The sequence below is a fragment of the Parus major genome, chromosome 2, assembly GCF_001522545.3.
Source record: "Parus major isolate Abel chromosome 2, Parus_major1.1, whole genome shotgun sequence".
Lineage (NCBI taxonomy): Eukaryota > Metazoa > Chordata > Aves > Passeriformes > Paridae > Parus > Parus major.
The window spans coordinates 9,635,885-9,662,241 of record NC_031769.1 but is presented as its reverse complement, the minus strand read 5'-3'; the positions used below and the strand labels follow the sequence as shown (position 1 = coordinate 9,662,241).

The following is a 26,357-nucleotide window of genomic DNA, read 5'->3' as shown; positions in this document are numbered from 1 at the left end:
AAAAAAAATCTTGAAAGCTGACAGTAATAGTTCTAGAATACCAGATTTGCCAACTGGGTATGTTAATAACATTAACTTAATAGCTAATGAGCTATGAACTAATCATAGGTTATGAAATGTTCATATATTGCTACTGAGGAAACCAAGTATTTTGTGAGAAAAGGGGTACATATTTAATTAATAGTTAATTAAATCTTAGGAGTCCAATTACCTGCAAGGGAATTATAGAGAAAACATATAAAAGGAACTGGAAGACTGGAATGGCCAAAAAAAGAGAACTTTAAAAACATGTCTGTACAGAAATACTTACCAATCTGCTACGCAACTGAATGTCAATAATTTATCCTACTCATCTAAATATGCATGCCTTTTTCCCAGTGTATTTTAAGGCATTTTATTCCATAGAATCAATTATTGAGGTTACCCCAAAACCAGAACAGATGGAAGATAATGAGGAAAAAACAGGAAGTCAAAGCATAGTCATAATTTGTAACACAATTTAGGGATGAACAATTTGTCAGGCTGCACTCTTGACAGAGGATTCACAGGATATGGAAAGCCATTTCTTCACAGCAAGACATTTGTCTACAGCAAAACTAATACCAATAATGCCCATCTAAATAATTGATACACTAAGGTCAAATTATCCCAATATCAAGTCTAGACAGAAGAATAAGTCATATTTCTTGATAAATACCTCTTAGAAATGTAATTTTGTTATTAAGATATGGGGTGATTTAGAAATACTAGCTCGTTTTTGTAGTCAAATTTTAAACTATTGCAATTCATTGACTTGAGATACCCTGTGACAATATAAGCCAGGAGAGAATATTTATTTTCTGTACCTTTACAGAAATGTTACCACTGCCTTCAAGTGAGCTCTCTCATTAAATAAAAATGCATGGAATATACTGAAGCTTATGTACAAAGGTAGGAACTTAAACATATATTTCAAAGTCCTCTTCCAAAGATAGTTTGCATTCAGAGTACTAATTCCTTTAAATTCGCATCACTCTTCCTTCTTGTTAGTATTGGTTTTCAGTCCTTCATTCAGTTTTCAAGTTACTGAAGAATGCGTCTCTCCAACCCATGAAAAGTGCATTTCCAACTACAATGTATCCTCACAGGAAGTCAGTAAAACTGCAGAAGCCCTTTCATATGATGATTTGTCAAGGTTTTTTTTTCTGAGACACTGAGTCTCTTTCCTACCAATGCCTTAAGTATTTATATAACACTCCAATTAACTCTGTCATACTCTTACCATTTTTACAACAGCATTTTTAATTCTTTACAAAAACAGACACCTTTCCTGTGCTTCTTACTTCTCTGCATGCAATGACTTTTCTAAAAAAATTGCCAGAAGTTCAAAAAGCTTACTAATTAATTTCTTAAAGGCTCTAACTTGCATATTCAAATTTTCCAAGTGACTCTTCCCTTGATGTAAGACAGTTTTCAATCACTTCTAATCACGCATTTTTCTGTTCTTGCCTTTCCCCCTCATCAATTTAAAAAGTAAAGCATACTTGATCTAGTCTACTTTTAATTAAAGGGCCTCTTTCCTTATAGGTTTTTCCTGATAATATCAGAAGTACCTTCTAGTGCTCTAGGCTCCTCCTACACTATCCTCCTACTCTTATGTTCTCTACAGAAAATGTGTGCCTAGTTCGGTAGATTTTTCTTGTCTACTCTCCACTGACAGTATTTTCTGGAAGTCTTCCTTTACCCAAGTAATCTTATATCAATTATACTTAAACTGCACAGGTAACAATTTGCATACTTGCATGTGTTATATAAATTTGTCTGTTTTGCATATTGAGTTGAAACAGTTCATAATCTACAAACAATGAATCCTCTTTTTATATTACGAACATTTCCTCCCAGATCATCAAAAGTAAATGTTCCTTGAGATGTACAGTATCTTCTACTCATTACCAGAAGACTTAGAAAATTAAGAATTAAATTAAATAAACAAGAATAGATAAAGAAGAGCGAGACAACCATGCTGGATGCACATTAGGAGAAGAGCCAACAAATATATTTGCTTGAAAGTAGCAAACCACCTAATGAAGAAAGCAACAGTTCTTCACAGCAATTTGCTATAAAGGTGTTTAGACTAACAGGTCACAAAGTACCCAGGACAACATGTCTCTAGCAGCAAATGAATGCTTAAATCAGGAGAAAAGAAAATCCATTCAAAAACCAAATCATGAATCACGTTTTCAACAAGTGAAGTTCTCTGAAAGTACCCATTTGTCATCCACTATATGACACATAGGAAGACTGTTACTTACCTTAAATATGGATTTATGGATTTATAAAAAAAAAATTCTCGTACTGTTTTTTATGTATTCTTACTCAGGAATATGACATGCTTCCATAATGTCAGTCATTATAACTTTCTATTATTCCCAAGAGGTATTAACACTTCTAAAAAATGTTACTAGTACAAATATTAAACCCCTCCTTTTAGCTCCAACTATGTACACATGCTCATAATTTTGAATTTTGACCACTGGCTTTAAAAATTGTTAGTATTCATATGTTTGCCTACATGCCCAGACACTGATTGATCTTTTAAGGAATTGCAGTTGACCTGACCAAATGATTTTGAGCCTGGAAGAATATATTAGCTGCTCAGTTTTCATCAGAAGAGATATTGTGATGCCATGGTAATTTTGGAGCTTTATTTTGAATATTATGTATTATGCATACTCATTTACTATGTCATCTGTGTTTCTTCATCAACCACTAGCACCATACAGCAATTCAAAGGTCTTTATCATTTCCTTGTCAAAAGTTATCTCCATAGGAATGTCACATAATAGAAACTAGATCAGTGTTCATCACTCTTGTCACTGATGTGCATGGGGAGAATTTACAATGCCCAAGCATTTTTTGGATTACTCTTCACTGCTAACAACTTGTTCATCTTTCTCAAAGTACTAAGGCTTCTTGTATTTAAGTTTAGTCACTTATTTTTCTTCTGACTGGAAATGAGTCATACAATCTGGTTCTAGACTTTTTAAAAAAATCAAACTACCCATCAGTTACCAAGAGCAGTACTTCTTTTTCTAGTATCTGATTATTTGTTTTCTTAACCTTTTTGTAATGATTTGTCTGACCTAACTTTACCCAGCTAAATGTTATTCCCACTATCTTAAAGTAGGCATCTCTCATAAGACTGGGATGAATTCCCAGCTAGACATGCCTGTCTCCCTTTATTACATCTAAAAAGAGCACAAACAGCTAACAAACTCAGCTAATATGTAGCCTAGAGCAAGTAATTTGAAATGTTAAAACAGAAAGTGTATAGCATTAGTTTACCCACTTGTCTCCTTGGAGACATGATGAAAATATGTATATATGCTTTAATGCTTTCTAAATCTCCACTGCGACCTCAAAAGTGAAATTCCCTAAAATACAATCTCCTTCCAAGCCCTCTTGGAATTCCCAATCTCTGGAAAAGTGCTTTTCAGTTTGATGGTCCATTTTTCTTCTTGTAGAAGCCAGGTACACATTAATTCATTTGGGATGTCATCTTTCTTCCTGCACTTCACTGTCCATTATGTTTGGAGAACCTAAACTGTTACACTTCCACTTATGAAGGCAGTTTTGCCTGTCACTACAACCCCAGAACTTCCAAAGTCTGTCAGTGGACCCTTGTCATGGACCATGTTATAATGATTTTCACTTCGTTAGTCACCTGCATTGTTTGTAACTCTCCCCGTTAGTGGTCTCTGCCTTCATTATCAGTTCACATTGGTTCTGGCAACTGAAGAGTTGCCAGCTGGTTACTTTAGTTCTTTTAAATTATTCATATTGATTACTTTGACTAATGTGACGTACATGTCAGCCTGAAAATGCAGACAAAGCAGAGAGAGCCACAAAGCCCTCTGTTTTTATTACAGTGGCTGCTACAAGTTATATTATAGACCTTTCTACACAGTGCAAGCTCCACAGAACAAAGAATATGTATTTCTGTGTGTATCCAGCACCTAATACACCTTGATGAATATTTTAACAGTATTAATCAAACGTGGTAATCATCTTATGTATTTTCTAATAGCATCTTATGCACATCTCAGCAAATATGGCTTCTTATTTATTTGAGCAACCTAACACTTCAGATTTCTCTTTGCCTTCTGGGAAAGTCCTACACTAGCCTCTCACATTTTCCTAAAGAAACAGATTATTCACAGATTTTATTGCCCTTTTCTCCTTAACTGTTATATCTACTTCTTGCATTTTGACCAAGCTATCAACTCCAAAATGCTAAATTAAATTAAAGTACTAAAAATGTTACATATTTCCTAATGATGCTTATGCAAAACAAATACAAGGTAAGATCTCAATTCGATGAATTAAACCTCACTTTTGGATCTTCAGGTGTTCACTTTGGTAAATTTGGTTTTTTATATATAATTAATTAGCAACATAGAATTGCATGTAACTCTTTCACAGTCTCTCACAATGTTTACTATCACTGTCTCTGTGGACTTTTAATAGTATCAACCTTCCCTCTCACCAAGACTTTTTTTGGAGCAGGTCACTTACTTTGTAATACGGTCAATGTTAGCAATTTGCTTCTGGTTCCGGATTATTTCTATGGCTGCCCAAAGATGCTGGATAGCTTTTGTATCTGCCTGTCGTCTCTTCGTTAGGCGTGCCATGACCTGTTTACCCGGTCAGCTGCAGACAATAAATAAAAAAAAATAATAAAAAAAAAATACACCAAAAAGTTAACCAAGAATTACAAAATAAATTACATGAAATATGATTACAAGGAAAAATGTGTTGTTGCATAGCCATTAAATTTGTGTATAACAACATGTTTTCAAGTGTTTACAGAGGAGTAAAAAGAGAGAACCCCTTTCACATAATCTAAACACAAAACAAAAGGTAAGCAGTAAAATATATGAAATCAATAAATTTAGTTCATATCTCAGTTCCCTATATTTGGTAAAAATGCAAAAGTACCCCAGCCTGAAGCTGCCACAGCCTCCCACATTGCCTAAGAGGGGGAATGGTACTTGACTGCATCATACAGCATAAACATGAATTCTGACACAGAGAAAAAGCTGGACCCACAGTTTAACATAAAACACAGTTCTTGGAGCATTACCTTCATGCTCTTATCATTTACAGGTATTTTTAAAAAGTCCATTCTATGAGGAAAAACTAGAAGTATATTTTCATGGATGAGAAATATTAAAAAAAAAATTTTGGAGCAGTTCCATTTTCTGTAACATGCTAAAACCCAACAGGACCAAAGTGCTTCTGATGGCATTTACCCATCTAACCAACCCTGAACAGGAACATAATGAGCATCTGGCTTTGTTTACAAATTTTCCAAAAGCTGGAGGCAATGAGTACAGATAAGCCATAAATCGCCTACAGCTCTACTACAGGCACCGAATCCCTTTTTAAAAGCTTAACGATGCATTTTGATCACTAAATAACTTTCTTCCATTGCCACCACTTTCTCAATGAAAAAATGACTGATTTATGAGTGCTACCAAGGTCTATAATTTATTTTAGAGCTCTGTCCTCAGAATGAACTCTGTGGTATGCATGCGGATATTTGTAGCTAGCAGAATATTAACTTCAGTAACCCAAAATAATACAAAAAATGCAAAAAAAATTCACCATCTGTGCAATGTTAAAGATGGGAATTTAAGTACTAAAAGTATCCCTGCTCTCAAATTCAGAAAAATGAAGCAGATTTGAGTATTCTATCAGTTGCAGCAATGTAATTTTCAAGTCCATGGGACCTACAGTTACTTATCGAAGAAGGCTCTCAAGTTTTAGATCTGATATAAGCTCCGTGACACTCACTAACTTTACAGGTGCAATGAAATGAATGGCAACGTTCCATTATTAAGGATAAGACATAATTTAACAGCATTATACTTTATGTTATGTAGCCCATTCAAAGAGAAAAAAAAAAGGAAAAAAGATGACGATGAGAAGTGGTATGTACATGCCCAGGTCCATGAGGCATTCCTGGCTGCAGGAGATATCAGGGAAGGGCAGAACAGAGCAGCACATGAGAAGATGTGATGTGGTCACACATCAATCCCACATTTCAGCTTCAGAAATCTCCTCCTTCTGGGGTTAAAAGCAAGGGCAACTAGAGGGATCCCCCAGAAAAAAAAGGCCAAGAATACAGTTTTGATGGAAGGATAAGAGGGAATGTGACAGACATACAGCTAAGAGTGACAGCAGTAGATAGCATCGCCTGACAATGATTCAGAGAAAGAAAGTCTCCATTGGGAACAGCAGGAAAAGACGCTGCATTCCTGTGAGCTCCTCTGCATTCATTTCACAGAACATGAGGCCATTGCAAGTTAAAAAAAAAAAACCTGCCAATTTGTAAAAGAAACATGTAACTATTTGTAGAATTTAATTTTAAGAGAGAGTAAATCACAAATCTTAACACAAAACCCAATAATCTTTACAGACCTATTGTTTTAAGATAAAACTTCTTTCCTAACACAGACATGACTGAAAGATCATTCTTCTTATTCCAGCTCTCTACAAATTCTCTGCTACAAAAGCTGTCAGACTGTATGGCAGCCAGCAAGCCGGACATGGGGTCTCTTGCACAGCATCACATCCCCATGTGAGGAGGAAGCGCTTGTCCTTCTTGACCCTGATAGCAGTGTGAAACAACAGACCAGTTCTCAGTTTATTTAGTAATCCCAACTCCTTTAAAAATAGTCGCTGTTTTTGGCAGCCCAGCATATGGCTGCCGTGTGAGCGTCGCACCCGGCTCAGGGGACAGTGGGGTTTTCTCTCACAGCCCTGTGACGCCTGTGCCCAAGGGCCTTGCACAGCACCAGGTCCTGGGGACGCCACCTGTGCATGGCCCCAGGGCCCAGACGGGCAGCCAAAGGGAAGGCTGGCCTTTGGGGATAAGGAATTCCCACTTCTCCGGGGTGGGAGAAGAAGCCCATGCTCGAGGCAGGGAGAGTGAGAGTAAAGGAGCACTGTGACCACGAGTTCCTGAAGACCTGTGGCTGCAGAGTGGCAAAGGCCCTATGGGATCACTGTTCCCTTTGGAATGTGCTTTCAGAGTGAAGTCTCCGGCCAGCCCCTTGCCCCATCCACTTGGGCTGTGCTGGCTTGAAGCAAGCCCAGGCCATGCCCTGGACTATGGCTAACTCAGCCCTCAGGACAGTCATACACCTCCCATCCCTGAATGCTGCAGGGCTGCCACATCACTGGTCAGACATCACCCCAAAACACAACCCATGGCTGGCCCCCAATGGGCTGGGCCCCTGCTCCCACTGCTGCACACACGGCCACGGCTCTTCCCCTCTGTTTATCTGGAAATAACGGCAATAGGGGCACACATGGGACACAGCAATCACACCTGTTCTATTTCCTTTTTTTTTTTTTTTTTGGTCTATTCAAGATACAAGAATAATTTTAGCAGGTGTTCTGCCTTCAAAGAATATTCACTTCACTTTCATAACTTTGGTTTACTATTTAAGGGCACTTTCACTAAACTCAGGAGTTGACACTCTACTACTGAAATAGCAGTTCTTACACACCATATTGCCAAAAATACAAAAATAGGCTGTTGTTTTTTTCCAAAAGCCCAGACTACTTTAGTGTTATTTTAATCTTTTAATTTCATGGTGTAGAAAAAAATACAGAGTCTTCTTACATTACAGAAAAAGATTACAAGATTGTGGCATATTTCTTGCTGTTCATTGCAGTCACTCTTCCTCTATGGTAAAACTAACCACAACAGTCTACTCCCTGCACTCCTGCAAAAATACAAGCAGTTTTCTATATTATTACAATATTTTAAAGGGAACTTGAATCCAGCTGTTAATAGTTCATACAATGCCTTTGAGTGCTCCTTCCAAGCAACAGAAATCCTCCCAGCGTCTCCACAGGAACAACTTACTCATGCAAATAGTAGTTTACATTTTAACAGGAGACATGTTAGAATCTTAAATCTGTATTTATCACTCCCCTTATTTGCTTATGTGTAGGTTCACACACACAAACACAGGAGAGAACGAGCATAAACATGCGGTGTGTGTGAGTATGTGTAAAAATCTATGGCTCAGAGGTTAAGTATCGAAAGAGGCTGATTCACTCATGCAGTCTTTTAAAGAAGTTCAAAGTCCACAGACTCTTTAAAACCACAATACTGGATTGTACATTTACAGATAAATGCTTGGAAATGTTACTCATCCTCCTCTTTTGCTATAGCGTTCATTTAAAAATCCTGGAAAGAAAAGCCTAAAGCTGAAGTAAACATTCATTTCCTTTGTATGATTTGCTGGGCACTATGTTCATTTAGCTATGGTATGCCCTGTCCATACAAAATTATTTGCTCCACGCCACTTCATGTTTTGTTAGCAAGTTTATGGTAGGATGCAGCTTCTGAGAGAAGGCTGCCAAACACAGATGACTGAAAATCTAGGAATTTATATCAGCAGGATCTGTCTTAGATACTGTAGGCATCCATGAGACCTGCAGAATACAAGAAATATCCTCCTAAAAGAGAAAGTTTGATGCGGCTGATGCACCAGTTCACATACTTCCATCACACCCTCACTCACACAGGGCCTAAAGCAAACTATTGATGTTCTCAATTTCCAACTCTAACGTTTTCTCATGCACTCTGAGTATGGTTTTACTGTACTTTGTATTTTGAATCCCTCTTTATTATCCTAAACACATTCTGAAAAGTACACCACTTTTCTGTGTGCAGCTTCCCTCGAGAGCCAAATGTTACCCACACTCCTTACAGGCAGGCTCAATGAATACAAAGATAACACACACACAGCAAAGCTTATCTTCCCTGGGTCCCCAGCGCAGCCTCACTGCCACGTGGCAGCAGTGGCACAGCAGTGGCAAGGCGGGCACTGTCAAAACAACAAGGCTACCAGTCATTAGCACACACTTGGCTGAACCAAACTCTGTACAGCTGTCTGCCGCAACAGTGGTGGATACAGAAATCTGAACTGCAAGTCAAAATAAACAAAAATCACCTTGCAGAACGTCAAGGAATTCAGCCCAAGGAACCTCCTGACCTGCTGCTTGCATCAAATTTAGCAGATACTATCGAGTACTAAGTTTAGCTAGAAAACTCTCCCTACACACCAAAAGAACTCAAAGGTAGTCAAATCTTGCCACATGTCAGCTGTTAAACACCATCGTCCAAGCAAAATACGATGCTTCTGAAAACTTCACTAATAATTTGGACTTTGCACCAAAGCAGACGGCGCTGCAGTTGGGCGCTGCTGCTCTGATGGGAGCTGCTAATTAAGAGCTGACAAATAGTAGCTTGTTAAATCCTCTGTTGGTACTTCACTGTAAGTGAGGCTACCTGTGGTGCTCAGCCCTTCCAGTGCAAAGTCAAACAGGTTAAACTCCATCCCTGCTATCTATCAGCCACCATTTGGCTGGGACTCCCTGCGCACTTAATTGCAATGGAAAGAAGGTTTAAGGAGTTGATCCTTGCTACTGCTCAGCTACTGGTTGCTGCCTTTTGGCCTCACAGCCCTGGGACTTGATACTGTTTCTTCCACAATACACAGTGAAAGATTTTAGGCTCAACAGCAGGAAGAAGTTAGGCTCAGTCGTAGTTTTAGTGGTTTTCATGCTGAGTTTGAGTGCATTGGGAACTTAGACTCAATTTCATATTTTTAAGTACTTTATAATATGGGGTCTAGTGTTTATTAAAGTGTACCTTTTTATAGTAGGTATAAAACTGGACATATATATAGTAGGTATCAACAGGACAAAGAGTTCCAAATTTCTACCTTTGTTCTTGTACTAAATAGGAGTCTCTACCATTAAAATCCAGATTTGCAAACTGATGCATAGTTTGGGTCCCTGGACTTTATACAGATCTTCACTGTACTGTGAACTTCTGCAAGTTTAAAATTTAGTTTACAATTTAAACTGCTGTTGAATCATATCTTGCATCACTGGTGTAGTGGGAGTGTGAACTCTTAGTCTTCCCCTCCTACAACAATTGTGATTAAAAGTGGTAATTATTCTATTTTTACATAGGAAAGGTACAGGTGAAAATGTCTTGACTGAGCAGCAGCATAGGTCATGCATGGGGAGAAACAAGAGAAGGTTTAATTTCATGTCTGCCTTCCATAGCTGGTGATCCAAAAATGTGGGAAGAAGCTGCTAGGGTGAGGAAAAAGCTTTTGAAAAGAGAAATTCCATATTTTGCTTACCATTTATTTATCTTCATGAGTGTGGAGGATTATAGGCATAACCAAGGATTTGCTGGGCACCTGGTAGCAGGAGATTCTCTATTGTAAGATGGAAGGTTATCAGAAATAAAGATTTTGCATACAAAGCAATTTTCAAATGTTGAATAATAACAAAGTGGTTTGGTATATTAGATATTTATTTTGGACTTAATCCCAATCCACTAAAATCAACAAATGCCTTTCTGCTGACTTTCCAGGGTTTTGGAGTAAACTTTCAACTGCTGTCTGATTGCCACATCCTCACAATGAAGAACTTAGGGATGTGTTGAGTGATGTTAGTGTAACCGAAAGATGTAACAAAGGCTTGTGACTGAAATAGGGAAGATTTCTTTGTTAATTAAACTAAACTCAAAAAATTAGACCATAAATTAATAAAAGTTACTAAATTCTTTGGTGGTTTAGGTTTTTTTGGGTTTTTTTTGATTTTTTTATTAGGAGATTAGTTCAGGCTGTAATGCCGCCCTTTTGGAAGTTATTAAAATACAGATTTTTGGACATTGAATGCATGTCATTCCTAATGAAAATATTTTCATTTCACTGTTAGCTTAAGGTCTACACAGTCTAATCAAAAGAGGAAAGTTTATTAGCATAATTATCCTAAATATTTCCCATGTGCAAGTGCAATACCCCTGCTGATCTGTGCAGCTCCACCTTTGCATTTCCCAACTGCAAGGTTTGTAACCTTAATGTCATGCAACTTTTTGAGTGTGGTTTTGCACAGCCCCCTGAAGTGCAGTACAGACACAAAACAGGACTGCCTGAATATAAAACTGTAATGTTTTGCTTTGTTCTCTCTGCAATTTAATTTTTTCCCCAACTCCTGTACACAGAATACATGAAAGGTTTTGCTTTTACCTTATGCCATTTCAAGATGGCAGTGAGCCACTGTAGAAATCTGAGCCAAGGACATTACAGAATTAAAGGCCCCAAGAATACTTTTACTACACATATGTTGCAAGGTCTATTTTAATCCCTGATACCGCATTTATTTCATTTGTATTGTATTCTATTCATAATGATTAAGTGTCCTTCACTGGGGCTAAGGCACATGGCATTTGAATGTTAAGCTCAGACATTCTGAATCACCAGTATACAAATGGCAGAACTCTATTTTTCTTTTGGATTCAAACTTGGACTTTCTTGTTTAATTAACTCACCCTGTTAGAGACCACTTAACACAAATGCTGAGGTGCCATCCCAAAAGAGAATTTCTGAAAGTGTAAGTGCAAACAGAGTATAACAAAATCTCATATGAAGCATCAACACAAGATGCTGAGAAAGACTGAATAATAGCCATATACTCCAAACAAAGGCTGTCAAAGTTGTCTTGTCAGCTATCAAATACAAATATATGTACAGGACTAAAATGCATTCTGCTGCCTCTCCAGCCAGTCTCAGTCTGGAATTTCACAGACAACAGCAAATGCCATCCTAGTATTTGAAAGAAACAATCCTTTGTTCCTGTCTGGCAGAAATCACTGAATAAAACTTTATCTAGCAATGCAAGTCTGGAAAAGAGCATAGCTACCAAAGAAAGTAGTGTAGTTGAAAGAGCTGAAAGCAAAGAGCCAAAGTTGCAATCAGCAATGTAGCTACACCAGTTTCTTCCAAATGACATTTTTTGTAATGGTCATCATGTTTTACTCTCAGTACTGTGCCTAGGTAAGCTGAAGCTCATAATATATTTTTTACTATGATCTGTGTTAAGACAAGGCTCCATACTGATCTTCTAAAATAAGTAGTATTTTCCTTAATATTTCAACTTTTAATTGGTATTCAATGCATAGACAGTTAGTTTTTATAGCCAGTAAGAAAATTAACAGTTACATAGGAACACCAAGAACCACACAAGTTTCTGTTTTCCTGAGAAAATATTGTTTCAAAGCAGTTCTGAGGAGGTTTAGCCTGGACATTAGGAGTCATCTCTTTACCTGCAGGGTGGTCAAACACTGGAACAGACTTCCTAGAGACGTGGTTTATGACCCAAGCCTCTAAATGTTTAATAGGCATTTGGCATTTTCCCTTAAGAACAGGATTTAACTTTTGGTCAGTCCTGAAGTGGTCAGGGAGGTGGACTAAATGATTACTGCAGGACTCTTACAACTGAAATATTCTTTTATTTTCTATTCTACTACTCTTTCATATGACAACTGAAAATGCACACAACTCAATGCATTTATCAAACTTCTAAACATAATTCCAGTTAAAAAATCAATTTAGTTTGGTTTGCTTAAGGCTTAATTATTGAAATTGAGTTATGCTAAATAATTTCCACAATGAAGCTTGCACTAATATAAGTTGCTTTAAAAACATAGTTCTTGCAAAATGATGCAAGTTTCTCATGAAGATAAACTTCAACTTCCATAATAACAAAGCCTCTTATTTTCAGGATGATGATGTACTGAACTAATATTAAACAGACTTTAAGCTGTTTTCAACTCCGAAGGCTACTCAATGGGGCAAAGAAATCTATATTTCTATATAGAAAATCTATATTTCTATACAAAAGATGGTCCAACACGAGTAGCTTCAACATCACTAAATAATACATGGCTCATACAAGGTGTAAAAAGATCATCCTACATACTTCTTGTCCTCTGTCATGAAAAATAATTAATTCTCATCAGATTTTCTCATTTGGGGAATTATCAAAAATAATGCTTGCACCCAAGTTGCTGTCAACAGCACTCTGGGGTCCCTGTAGAAATGCACAGGTACATGGACACAAGCAAGACTTCATGAGGGAGGCTTCAACTAACATGTTTTACCTTCCATTTGCCACAGACTAAGAGCATGAAGAGGGTCAGTTACAGAAGATTAAATGACACGTGGAGACAGGATCATGTTCTGAACCCACACTGCACACTAACACAGGCTTTCTGTGGTTTAACTCCACCCACTACCAAATTCCATCGTTTCCAAAGCAGCCTGAAGCTAAACCACTGAAAGATGCTCAAGTAGAATCCTAGGAAGGAGTTAACTCCTAGTGAGCAGTCTGGGCTATTTCCCCATGTAGACAAGCCCTTAGTAAATAGATGCTTCCTGTCCTCTCACTTGGCTGTAGTGAGCAGAGATGATTAATGCAGCTATGCATCCTGACAGGCTCCAACGCTCACTCGGTCATAAAACGGGAAAAATCATGGCCAAAGAAGGCTGATGGTGAGGGCTGAAATTTCAGTTTGGATGATAAATAGATGCCACTTTGATTCTGCAACTCCCTCTAATAAAAAGTGATAGGTGGAAGACATCTTAGAAAATGCTAAGAAATATAAATGAGAAGAGTAGCTCCTTCTCGGAAAGCAAGCTTTTGATCATCATCTTCCTTTCTGCTCTGAAAGCTAAGGAGCTTGGTTGTTCTGTAAGCCTCAACTGGACTGATGCAGTAAATTTCCCTATCAGTAAGTAAGCTATAATAAATAAGGTATGATGACATAAATAAATAAATAATTTTTCATGGTATATTAGCAGGGAATGTAATTCTGCATAAGGTCAGTTTCACACTAAACAATGAGAGAGATACATTTTCCAGGTCAAAGAATTATCAATGTATGGAAAAGTACTAAATCATGAAAAAAATAAATTACTGCAGAATATGTAATGTATATGGTATAACACAGAGTTAATGCTGACTTTTTTCCCAATTCAATGTGAGATTCCAAATTGCTAGGGTTTTTTCTCTTTCTCTGAACTACACACAACTGATACTATCTTTAAACTACAAATTGTGATTCTGGTGGTAGCAACAGGACCTAAACCTTAGATGTTTGTAACAACTATCCCTCTACCAGGCTGCATTTTTATTGACTAAAGGCAGCTGAATCAATTTTTGTTGCTCCTTAACAAAAACAAAGTCTGCCTGAACTTGTTTCTTTCAAAGCTCTTCTTTTTGGCCTCTCCCTCTCTATAAATAAAAGCACAGCTACAGAACTTCTCAAACAGCTCAGATATTGAATTATTTTAAAAGTGAACGTGTCATGCAGGCATGACCACTTTTCTCCAGCAATCAGGCCACAAGCAACATTAACTCAGATACTTCCTCTTGTCAACAGTCATCTGCAGGAAAGCTGATACTATATAAAGAAAACAAGCACAATTCTGAACCAACTAAGGTTTCCAAACTAAAGCTCCTTCAAGCCAATATGCCTGGGCTCACCCTTGAAAACTTCCAGAAATACAGAGTGTTAAAACACATTGATCTGTAACACGGGCAAGATGAGCCTAAGAAAAACACTGCCAAAGCTTACAGGCTTCTACAGCATTAATCAAAAGAAACTTTCAAGCAGGGAGAGGATCAAATTGTAAAATCTGAGCTTTAGATACTGCTTCTGAAATTCAAGGTGAATATCAGAAATAATGGACCTGAAAGTTTCATGCAATGCTCTCCCAGCTGTGGGACAGTTCATCAAGAACACTGCATTGTGGAAATGGAAGCCTTTCCCCTAGTGGTCACCTTGCTTAGCTTTCTCTTCTATGTTTCTTAGAGAATGTATTTCCTAGGTTGGACACAGATATCTGGCGTAAAATTTGAAGTATATTTGGAGCATATGTTCTCTCCTTCATAGGCAGCACCCAAACTGACTGATTACATGCATTCCTACACAGCTTTCCTCTCATCCTGCCCCAAACCAACTCCATCATCACTTCCTAGTGAAGCCTTAATCCCTATCCATGTCTAAGGTCCTTTTTTTTTTTTTTTTTTAATACCTCAAAACCAGGTAATTTATTAAGTTTGCACTTCTTACTTCAGATTGCTCTCAGCTCTCCCCCCAAAGCACTCATGTCTGGACAAGGACAAAGCTTGCCTAGAGGACAATTTACAGACATGTGAGAACAGCAGTTTTCATGAAAACAAATGTACAGTAAAAAACAACTGCATTCATAACTAAACGAATCCTGAAGTGGAAAACAGCTGAGCATAATTATGATCCTTTTCTTTTTATCTTTGCTGCAGAAGTTAACAAATGGAAAAAATGAAGAAAATAAGTTTCAAGACCGTAAGCTTTATAAAGAGAAACCTTAAAAGTCAAAACATTACTCAAACAAAGATCTTCCAAAGATCAGAGCAGATGATGGAAGTATGTTGCTATTACTTCAGATAACACCAGTTTCTCAGCAAACCTGCTAATAGCTGACATCAAAAAAACCTCATCCTACAATTTTAGGACATTTGGTATGTCCTTCCTATTTGCTCTTTAAAAGAGGCAGGGGGAGAATATACCACTTAACTTTCTGAACAGCTCTTGGTGTGGGGCTCATTGAGTGGCAGGGGCTGGGAAATGGGTTTTTCTGGCACAGAGTTTTCCCCAACACTGTAATTTGGGGCTGCACTCTCAAATTTGTGGAGCTGTTTCCAAGACCTCGGTGGGAGTTCTAGTGTGACCTCTTTTTATATAATTTCTATTACCTATAACTTTCAGATGCTCCCAACTCCTATTTCTTATCTTCTCTTACCTGAAGCCAACTTACATGTCTTTATTTTTTAATGGAGAACATTCTTCTCAAGGCTTCTTGAGGACCAGCTGCGGGTGAGCAGAATTACGCATTTTTTTCCTGAAAATCCACTTCACATCAGCCTGATTATTGCATGTTATATCTGTTTTCATTGGTAAAATGAATACTTTGACCAGTGGCTTGCTATTATATTCATATCTATGTCCATGGCATATGCTGGAGCTACTAAGAACCCTGTGCTGCTGTGGGACTACAGCACTTTCCACTTGCAGAATGATGTTCTGTGTTTCCTCTGGCGGGTGCATCTGAAACCTATTTCTTCAAGCACTGAAGATGGTGATTTCGATGACATAGAGCAGATTACAAAGGCCCTTTAGGGAGGACATTACTTCATGAACACTCAAGAGCTCTTCCTGCTCTATCATTATCTAGGGCTGAGGTTTATTAAAGGCAACAGGACCATACTGTTCTGTTCTCCGGCATTTCCTTTGGACACCGGAACATGGGATTAATAATTTTGTCAGCAAAACTAGGACTTCATTTTTCAGATTATTTCATTTTTCACTACTGCCAACATTTGGCTGGGGTCTTATTTTACTCCTTCAACCTGAATGCAGATGAATGATAGGGAACTCTGACACCAAAACCTATCCCTACAGCGGGGGAGAAATTCCTTGATGTGCAGGACATAACTGAATAGTGTGCCATCCCTGTGGCTACGAACAGAAGTAAAAGCCCAGAAAAATTAACTAATCCTACGATCAGCTTCTCCTAAATTTCAGAAAATGTCATTCAAGAAATTCAGCCTCCTGTTGTGATTTCTGCAAAAATATTTTCTGTGTAATGCAAAGAAATTGAACTGCAAGAATATCATAACATTATGGTGCTACCACAAGGGCCAAACCTATTGACTTGGAATTTGGGTTTATAATACACTGTTCTGTGTGTGAAATAAAAGATTGGATTTCTGGCAGTCTTTCCAATCAGTATCTTATTTCATCATGTGGGGTTCCTTCAACCTAGGCAGAAGAGCTGAATTCCACCATGCTGCTGGAGCACCTGTCTGGAATGACTCCAGTTGTGATGCCTGATGCTGAATGAGGCATTTAATTTGGGGCTACTTCACTAAGCACTAGAAACCACCTGAAACACTTCATCATACTCTTAAGCTGCTCCCTGTCCTACAGGACTGAATGCAAAGTGGAAACAGAGAGGGTCATTTCCTCCTGACAGGGTTTTTGAAGCTGCATTACTAGATTCCTTGATTTCAGAGAGCTACTCCTTAGGAAAGTGGTTATTTTCTTGCAGGGGTGTAACTTCTTCTCATAGAAGTCAAATCTATTAATGAAGAACCAAGTCTAAATCTGGAAGGACTTCATAATAGTAGTGATTCCCTTATAGGCTTATATGGCTGCTTCTCTTTGATACACTTATATACTAGAATTCCTTCTAAAATGGTTTCTGGAGTGTGTTCAGCCCCTATTTCTCACTCATTCTTGCCTTTTTCCTAGAGATTTAATTTTTCATTTTGCAATTTTGAGTATGACAAGACATAAAGCAAGACTATGAGAGCTTCTTTTACATTGAGGAACAAGGTTTCTTTGTTTCAGTGATGCTGAGGCCTTGGTGGGTGATCACAAAGTGACCAATGCCTTATTCTACCCTACACCATGAAATCTAAGATGTTTTTCACTGTTTTCACCTTCATTAATAGAAACAGAATGTATTAATCCAAGTGATGACATGCTAAAAGAAAACGTACGGGATACTGAACTGGTCATTTTCAACTGAAGAAAGACAAAAAAAGTATTGTTTTTAAACGCTTCACATCTGTTCCCCCGGTGCTCAGAGACTGAATTTTACTACCTTTTTCTGCTGCAAATAGCCTGTTATTTATTTTTAGACATGAAATTTCCTACTGAAATCAACTATGAGTTTAAAATCTTTGCTAAGTTGCAACAGCCAAAACAATATCCATTTGAGGAGACTTTTTAGGTAGTGTTTGTTGGAGACTGCTGCCACCACAGTGGTCAAACCAATTTAAAGCACTATGTTAAACCAACTGCAAGAAATTTTACTGTCCAGTCCAGCAGTATGGCTGTTAAACCAGACACCGTCCTGTCTTCATTCGTGCTCTTACTGCAGCCTTCGAACCATAATGGTTTTGGTGTGCTAAAGAAGACACTGACATTCATGTCAGTCTCTGGATTGCAGCATCTGAGTTTATGACAGATGGGAAACCAACAGAGGAGTTAAAATCCTGTGAATCCACACACAGCTTATAGCCAGTAGCCATCTGGCTGGGGATCTACATAATACCACAAGAGGATGACAAAAAAAAAAAAAAAAAAAAAAAGGCAGTTTCATTTGCACTTCCATTTCTCATCCCCTTCTTTGTCCTACCTGGTTTGAATATACTATATAACATTAACATAAACAGTCTTTCTTCTTTTCATACAGGTCAAACAACTACAGTGTTTTCTTACTAGCACTTTCCACACAGAAAAATAAATTCAGTGTTAGGCAAAAAGTCCAACACATGACAGCATATAAGGTTTTCTATGGTAACAGACAAATAGGCAGCATTTAAGTGAAGTGTAAGCATTTGAGGAAAAGAACAGAGAAGGGAAAGCACAAGCAACCCCATTCAGCAGCGCTTCCAGTTGCTCTAAAACCAATTCCAGGCAGAAAAAAATGTAACACAGGGCCCCTAAAGTATAATTACTTGTGAAAAAATGTGGCCAACAAAAGTTACCTAACCTGTTCAGAGAAGAAAGAAGCTCTTTACCCCTAAAATGTGATGGAAAGGCTGAAAATCAGGTTTTCAAAGCAAAAAAAGAAAAGCTTTAGTAAAAACCCCTTTTGCACAGCAGTGTGTTCAGCTGACTTGAGACAGGAAACATGCAAACCTTCCTTACAGACAAAAACCCTTTTTTGCCTCAACCTGCTGAAATGTTTAGCTAGGCACTTTCAGCCCCTGCATGTTTGTTGGGGTTTTAGCTTTCTCAAAAGAGCAGATTTCTGATGTAAAGAAAGAGGAGAACCACTACACCAAGAATTCTTTTTCCTGTGAGCTGTGTTGCAAAAATGAGAGCATATTAAGCAACTCGAGAACAGGAAATAACACTGACAAACAAAACTGATATTCTTTCCATAACGTGGTCACTCAGAGGAGGACATTTGAAACTTCATCTCCCCAAATCAAGAAATGTTTATTCTACTTTTGGCAAGGCTGCTGAATGCCTCTCCTTCAAGTGTTTCATGATCCTTTCAGTGAAGCAGATAGTCACACTAGCGTAGAAATGAACGCTGAGCTGCAGAGTTTTCTCATAAAGCTCTCTCCTTCAAAAAAATCGTATTTTATTGGTCCCAAGATGCTTGGTGGAAGTCCAGTAGTGGATATGTGGGAATGTATCTGAGATCCCCTGAGCTCACCTGGAGCATCTGGCACTGCAGGTGATGGGTGCTGAAGCTCCAGCTCCACAGCCAGGGTCCTCCTGCGGCTCTGCCCTTTTGTTAACGCAGCCTCCAACGTGAGAGGCTGCAAGAAGGGATTGAATGCAGACATCTATTCCTGAGCTAATCACTCCACGCTCCCTTCACACTTGACATGATCTACTCAAGGCGACAATTCATCTTGTTGTGAAGCAGACATCACAAATAGGTCAGATGAATTAAGCCCTAAAATTAACCATTTCTCTCCAGGGAAGATAAAGTGAGATTAGATGAGAAGTTCATGTGGCTGGGTTTAAATCACACACAGTGCACTCAGGCTGCCTGTTTTAACCAGTGCCCACACTTGCCTGGTATGAGGTTGTGCTTATAACTGAATTTCTTACATCTCAGCTAAGAGCTCTAGCCAGCATATTACTGATTTTTCTCCTACTTTGTCTTTTTTGGATGAAAAATTTCATCAATATGTTTTCATTTTCCATATGGACATCTTTGAACAACTGAAGATATCTTACTTTCCCCATCTGCCTATAGAAAAAAAGTGCAGTTGTGTTTTTCATTGAGAAAGAATTAAATAACTGCAATTTTTCTTAAAAAAAACCACCCCAAACAAAGGCAGGGATATTTCCTTTATAACCCGAGTAATATCACTGCAATTCTAGTAAAAGGACTGATTAATGAAAATGTCTGATATATACTATAATTTTCAATGGGAATAATGTGTATTTTGAATTTTTTTTCTTGTCAGATTGAGTTTTTAATTAAGAAAAAGCGCAGTGTAAGACACTTTTTATTTTTTCTTGTAAGAAGTGTGATTTTAATAAATGTAGCTATCTATCCAGACAAAATGAAACTGCAAAAGCATAACTGCAGAATTTTCTTCAGTGTTTTACAACTATACTTTGATCAAGTAGAAACTGAGCTAGAAAAGAAAATTTATATTCTTAGCTATTTCAAGGGGGTAACTTTCTCTAACTTTTACTCCTAGGTCACAAGGCTGTTTATTTCAGATCAGAGGTACCTTCATTTAAAGCAAAGTACAAATTTTTCATCCCTTTTTATAATATTGTGGCCTTTGTCCTCTACATCATATCACTACTGGAAACATTATCTCACCCTCCTGTCTTTATCAGCACTCAGTTAATCAAATTTATTTGGTTGGTTTGAGCTTGATTCTTACATGCATTTTCTGATTACCTCCGAACAGTTTAACAAGTTCAATAAAAAGAAGCTGCAAACATATAAGCAGTAAAAAATTTCTATACTGATATCTTTGTCTTCAATAATTTAAAATAAACACCTTCCTTTATTCCTTCAGTTTGACTTTGACCTTTATGGATTCCATGGAAAGTTATAAAAATGGAATGTAAAATAAATTTTAAAATGCTGAAATTCAGGTTTCGAGCTCTGTTCCCAGAGAAGCTGTATATTGAACTACATCCCATGGGCCAGCAGACCTGCTCACAGGCCATGCCCCAGCCCCTGCCACGACTTCACGTTGGAGGAGTCATCCAGGACCTCACAGATAGGAGTCATCTGACATTATAATTCAAGCCTTCAGTCTCAGAAGCCATCTTTATCTCTTCCTTTGATTTATTAAGGGTTAATACAATGTTCTTCTACCTGCTGAAACATGTTACTCTTTACTAATTTCCTCACTAAGAGGAAGCTGCATCTCAATTCATTCCTATAGGTTTTACTTACAAAGAAGGACCTAACAAGGGGCTTAACTCTGTATATACTCTCATATTGCACTTCAAATAAAATATTTTAACCAGCAGTTGTTATTTAGAGCAAACCACAGAAATAAAATGCTAAAGAAAAAATCAGATATATAAAATACACTTCCATTTTTATGTCAAAAGAAATTACCTACTTCATGCATTCAATTATCTTATTGCTGCTTATAAGAGATGGGGGTTTTTGCATGAACTATAATGACTGATTTTTACAAAAGAGTTGAATTAATTCTAAAAGGAATGTGCAAAAAACCGTTCAAGTTCACTTCTATTTGATGTTGGCACAGGCAATTTTGTGCATTCACAGCATCAAATGGCCAGGATCTTTTGTTTCAGGCCATGCCAGCGTCATTCAGTGCAGCAGCAGTAGAGGAAAGCAGGGCACTGTTCTGTGTGAGCATTTGATATGATGACGTACAGAAGACTGTATCCTACCCCTAACAACTGCTAGGAGCAATGCTTTGAAGAAATTAGGCTCTACAAATAACCAGAATGAACCTTACTAATTGCAGAAAGCTTTGCAGGTGACAGAGAGGAACGAGGCCTTTCCAGACGCTACAGGTAATGCACTTATGTCTTAAATCATGAAATTTGATTACTTTTCTCTAAGCATGCTTAGCTGCCACTGTTACTAGACTTTATATCATCAAGCCCTTTTTGAAAATTGAACCACTATATTTAACTATATGATTTCCATGGTATTCTGCAGGTTAAATGCCCGCTGTCCAAAACATTATTCATACCTTATACAATTACAAGTTACTTGTAAATATCTGATTTCTTGATCTTGTTTTATGAAGCTGAAAAAGAAGAAAGAAACACTGCCTGATCATTTCACCTCTTATTTTATATTACTAGATATCTCAAAAGTAATTTTTTTTACTATTTTATTTCCAAAATAAACACAATACACATCCATCCCGCACATCCATCGCCTCACAGACAACACCTGTTACTCCTCTTTGTATTATTTATACTTCTATACCTTATAGGACTTTGAAAATTTTAAAATTTTAATGTTATGACTGAAAACATTAAGTCTTTATCTCTTCTTTGGTTTTTGGTCTCTCTTATGGTTACCAACTGCAGCAAGATGACTTCCTGATACAATCCTTTAATCCAAACCCCTCCGGCAGGACCACAGAGGAATGAAAAGGAGTTCCAGAGACATTTTTTCCCCTTCAGCTATTCTCTTTAAGAGTTAAGTATTTTTCTTTACTCTTTGAAGACATCTGCATTAAATTAAGTACATAACAGTAATCCTAACAAACCCAAAATTTATTAAAACAATGAGAAAATGGAATTAAACCAAAATAAATTGTTTGCTTAATGTAGCTGAATTTACAGTTCTCATACATTAAACTAGATAAGGCATAAACCAGATAAGCCTGACTTCAGATAAAAAAAAAACCAAACAATCTGTAGTTTATCCTTTGAAATTAAATATCCTTTCTGACCACACCAGTCAGCCTGTCAATGCCACTTGCTGCTTGGAGACCAACAATTCTGGTTTTGTCTCCCAAAGATATGCTTAATAAACCCCGGTTAAGGTTTCCCAAGCACTTCTCTGAACACAAAAAAAATGAGCTTTGGTAAACAATTTCAGTCTCCATTCTCTGAAGAGTTACACCATCGAGGAAACAAAAAAACTTAATTATGATTTATAGCTGCCTTTTCAAGGTTTATGACCCAGCTCAAATATTGTCTTTTGCTAACCATCCTGGCTGGCTTCTCTAGGTTTTGGCGAGACCCATGGGCAAATCTCATGTAAAGTACACTCCCTTCCTCTTCCACTTGCCACACTTGATGAGTTCTAGACAAGGAATAAGGGTCACTCTTAAAATCAGCTTTGTTTCAAAACAAAGTGCAGTGGACATTTGGAAAACAATCAGTCTTGGTTGATGTCTCAAATGACAGATTGTTTCCACCTCTATGGGTTTTAGGACTCAAATACACAGTCTTTGCATGAGCACCCTGTGTCATTTAGCAGGTGGCATTTCCCTGATACAAGCAGAGCATGACTCTTGGAGGGATATAGTAAAAACTGATCTGTAATGGAAACTTTTGCCACTTTGGAAGTATAATGAAAATGGCAGGGTTTGTTCCTTCTCATACACAGCCATGGATGCAAATATGCCAGCAAAAATGGCTAAGATAAGCAGAACTTCTTTCTGTTAAGCAAATAAAGACAAACTGCAAACTGCAGAACAGGCTCCACACCAGGACACCAATACCGAGGTGCCAGAAGAATGAGAGCAGTGATGAACAGATCCCATCGGTATCCTGTGATATTAAGTGTGACTGTTCTCACCTTAGAGCATGGTCTAAACCATTCTCAACCTTTTATTCTCCAGCCTCTCCAATAAATTTGAAATTAGAAAAAAAACCCAACTTCCAAGACAAGAGACACTGAAGCCATGAAAATAATGGAGGTATTACAGAGCTACCTAACACTACCCAACACAGCCCCAATGTGATACAGCCCCAGAGCTAAACCAGGGCTACTGTAATCAGCCATGAAAAAGAAGTAATCATGACTTGGAAGCAGATTGCTACAGGAGAAGGTTAGCCTGTGACTCCCAGAGCTGGGACTATGTCACATACCATTTTTGGTGTATCTGGAGGCTTGGAAGAAGCCTTTCACCAGAAGGAATTCAGGGTGCGGCTGCACTTTGGTTCCCTAAAGCCAAAAGCAAATGAATTGTGATCTCAGATTTGTTCAATGGAACATTGCATTAATTTATTTTTTAAATTATGAAATCATACATAGGACAGCCTTTCCAAGCTCCAGATCAAGTTAATTTCAGTCATTACAGAGGCAAGCAGAGTTACTCAAACATTCAATTAAAATAACCTTACAGAACTGTATTTAAATTGTATCATCACTCTGATGATATCCAAAGCAAAACATAAAATAAAGGTCAAACTAGAGAACACCATGGAGCAAGTTAATACCCATGAAAAATGAGCACAAGGAAAACAAAACTATTCCCTGGTGAAAAATGGTAGCAGAGGATGTGAGAAGAAATGTTATTCCTCTCCTTTATTGCTGCTCATCTAACAGAGAAAAAGAATGAGAAAAGAACTTTGAAATTTCTAATAGTAAAAAGACAACCCTGCCTTACCACATAACAAGGAAAGAAAGAGTTAGAAAAGAAGGTGCATAACCAAAATAGCACCTCACTGCTTGCACATCTCCCTCTCAAGCTCCAGGACACACAGACCCTGCTATGGATGATTTTATTTCTTTTAGTTTGCTCAACAGTCTCTTACAACGAAATAATTTTGTAATTGACTTAAGGCAAGGATTCTTTCTTAAAAACAACCAGAAAAAAATCCTAATGCTTTGATAATCTCTCTCTTAATCCTCTCTATACATTACCACTGGAAAACACTTCAAAAACTGATTAATCCAAAGATAATTATACTCAACTGTTCACCAATGAGGAATAAGAATGTATTGGAAGGCAGCTAATACACATCTTCCTAAAAGAAAGAAATATTCTTGCAAGATGCTTTCAGATGTACATATTGATAATAACAATAAAAGCTAATGAATCTCACCTAAAAATCTCTAGTTGATTCCTTTCAATTCCTTTCAAAAGGAAGTTTTTCTCAATTTATACAGTTTCTGCACACATTTGAGATGAGTCCAAGAATCAACCAACGCATTTAATTATTTCTACCGCAGAAATGTTTAGATAGCATGCCTATATCTGTGAGAAGGCAAAGGCCTCCTTGTTTTTACAGGAGAAATATGTAATATGTTAGCCATAAATTAGCATGCTACTTTGAGTAGTAACCATGAAAAATTAACCTTGATACAAAATTCAAATTATTCAGAAATACATTTATTTTAGATCCTGACCTTCTGGCTACCATTGCAGCAGAATACAATTAACAGTTTTCTGAGGCTCTCACAATGTATATTCAGAGGGTTTATGACTAAGTGATACATGAAATGATACAAGGGACTCTTTGAAGTATTGCAGATAAAAAAGAACATTGAAAAACAGTATCTTCTGTGTTTACACACAAATATTCTGCATAAGCAAAGCCAAGCTAAATACATCACCCGGATAGTTTCTTTACGGGTGGTGAATTCAGACAATTATTTTCCTTACATTAAAAATATGACAGTATGGCTGAAGTCTGTTAACAAGCTAATGTTTTAAACCAAGAAAGTGAGGATAGAGTGTATTTTAAGGACTTATTTAAACTCTAGTGTCAGAAAGGTCAGCAGAATTTTCGTAATTATCCATACTTGGGGAGGATGCTGGAAAAGTGGGAGTCGAGGCCCAATTTCAGGGGTAGGTAGGTGTGTACCAATGCTGCTAAACATGCTGAGATTATTTACTAAAAAACCCTCAAGTACTTTTAGTTTTAATAACTGAATTATCCTATTGCCAAAACCCTACACAAAGTGATTAACAATTGTGAATGTGCACCTAGGTTCTGCACAACCATTTATGGACCAATGTAGGATAACCAACAGATGTACAACCCAAACCAAATATTTGTGATATCTCTGCCTTAGTATTCGCATTTGTTTATGGAAGTTAAGGTAGAATCTTTTAATACTTGGTCTATAAAGGTGTGATTCACCAGGGCTCTTGACTACAGAATGGTTTAACTGTGATTCAGGAATGCTCAGCACCACCCTCCATAGCAAGGAGCTGTTCCACACCAAAGCTGGAGCAGCTGATGGACAGCCCAGGCTGGAAGTGCTCAGCTGCCCTGCTGGAGTGCTGCCACTTGCACAAATAATTAAGTATTTATTCTAACATGGCACAAACCCTCATATCCTAGATAACTGCACACTCCCTAAGGTTACAGACCAAATGTCTGTGTGCCTCACCTACCCACTAAATATAAAAGCTTAAGATCATATTAGGCAGGAGAAATTAACTCTCGTATACACTATAAAAACCTTCAGTAAATAAACATTTATCACTGTGATACTGACCATTAGTTTGTACCAGGAATTTAATTTTTTCTCATCCCCGTGGAAGCAAGAATTAAAATTACAGTTTTTTTCTTCTTTTAATTGTACTCACTATAGAAAGCAAAACTCTTACAAAATACAGGTATTTTTAAAAACCACACCTATTTCAATTTTCACAAAAGAATCTGGAGAAAGGAAATTATGTGCTACATTTTCTTAATACATCATGCCTCCAGTGACCTTCAGCTCTGATGAAAACTGCCACCACTCATTTTTTTAATTACTGACACAAAGCTCTGGATTAGTTAAAGAGCTTATGAACTCTTCAATACTTCAAATACATTGTTAAAGGCAAAAATGTAAATGGCCTTCATTCATAACATTTTAAATGCAGGTGACAATTCTCACAATGACAGTGTAAGAAAGCAGAGGAAATCACTCTCAGTGGTTTTGAATGACCCCAGGACAGAAGCTGCCCCAGTGTGAGAGTGGAGATGGTCGTGAGATGCCCCC

General features: G+C 37.6%; 1 protein-coding gene across 7 annotated transcripts in view; it reads right to left on the bottom strand.

Annotated features, from left to right (window-relative positions):
• ZMYND11 (zinc finger MYND-type containing 11) overlaps positions 1-26,357 on the bottom strand; it is a 105,267-nt gene that overhangs the window by 56,555 nt on the left and 22,355 nt on the right. For 6 of the 7 annotated variants that reach the window (XM_015617932.3, XM_015617937.3, XM_015617936.3 and 3 more), the window contains exon 2: positions 4,555-4,689. In XM_015617932.3, coding sequence (XP_015473418.1) covers positions 4,555-4,670 — 116 coding nt within the window. In that variant the 5' untranslated portion in view covers positions 4,671-4,689. Of the gene's footprint in view, positions 1-4,554; positions 4,690-10,217; positions 10,297-26,357 lie in introns of those variants that run through there. The other variant, XM_015617933.3, reaches the window with a different exon arrangement.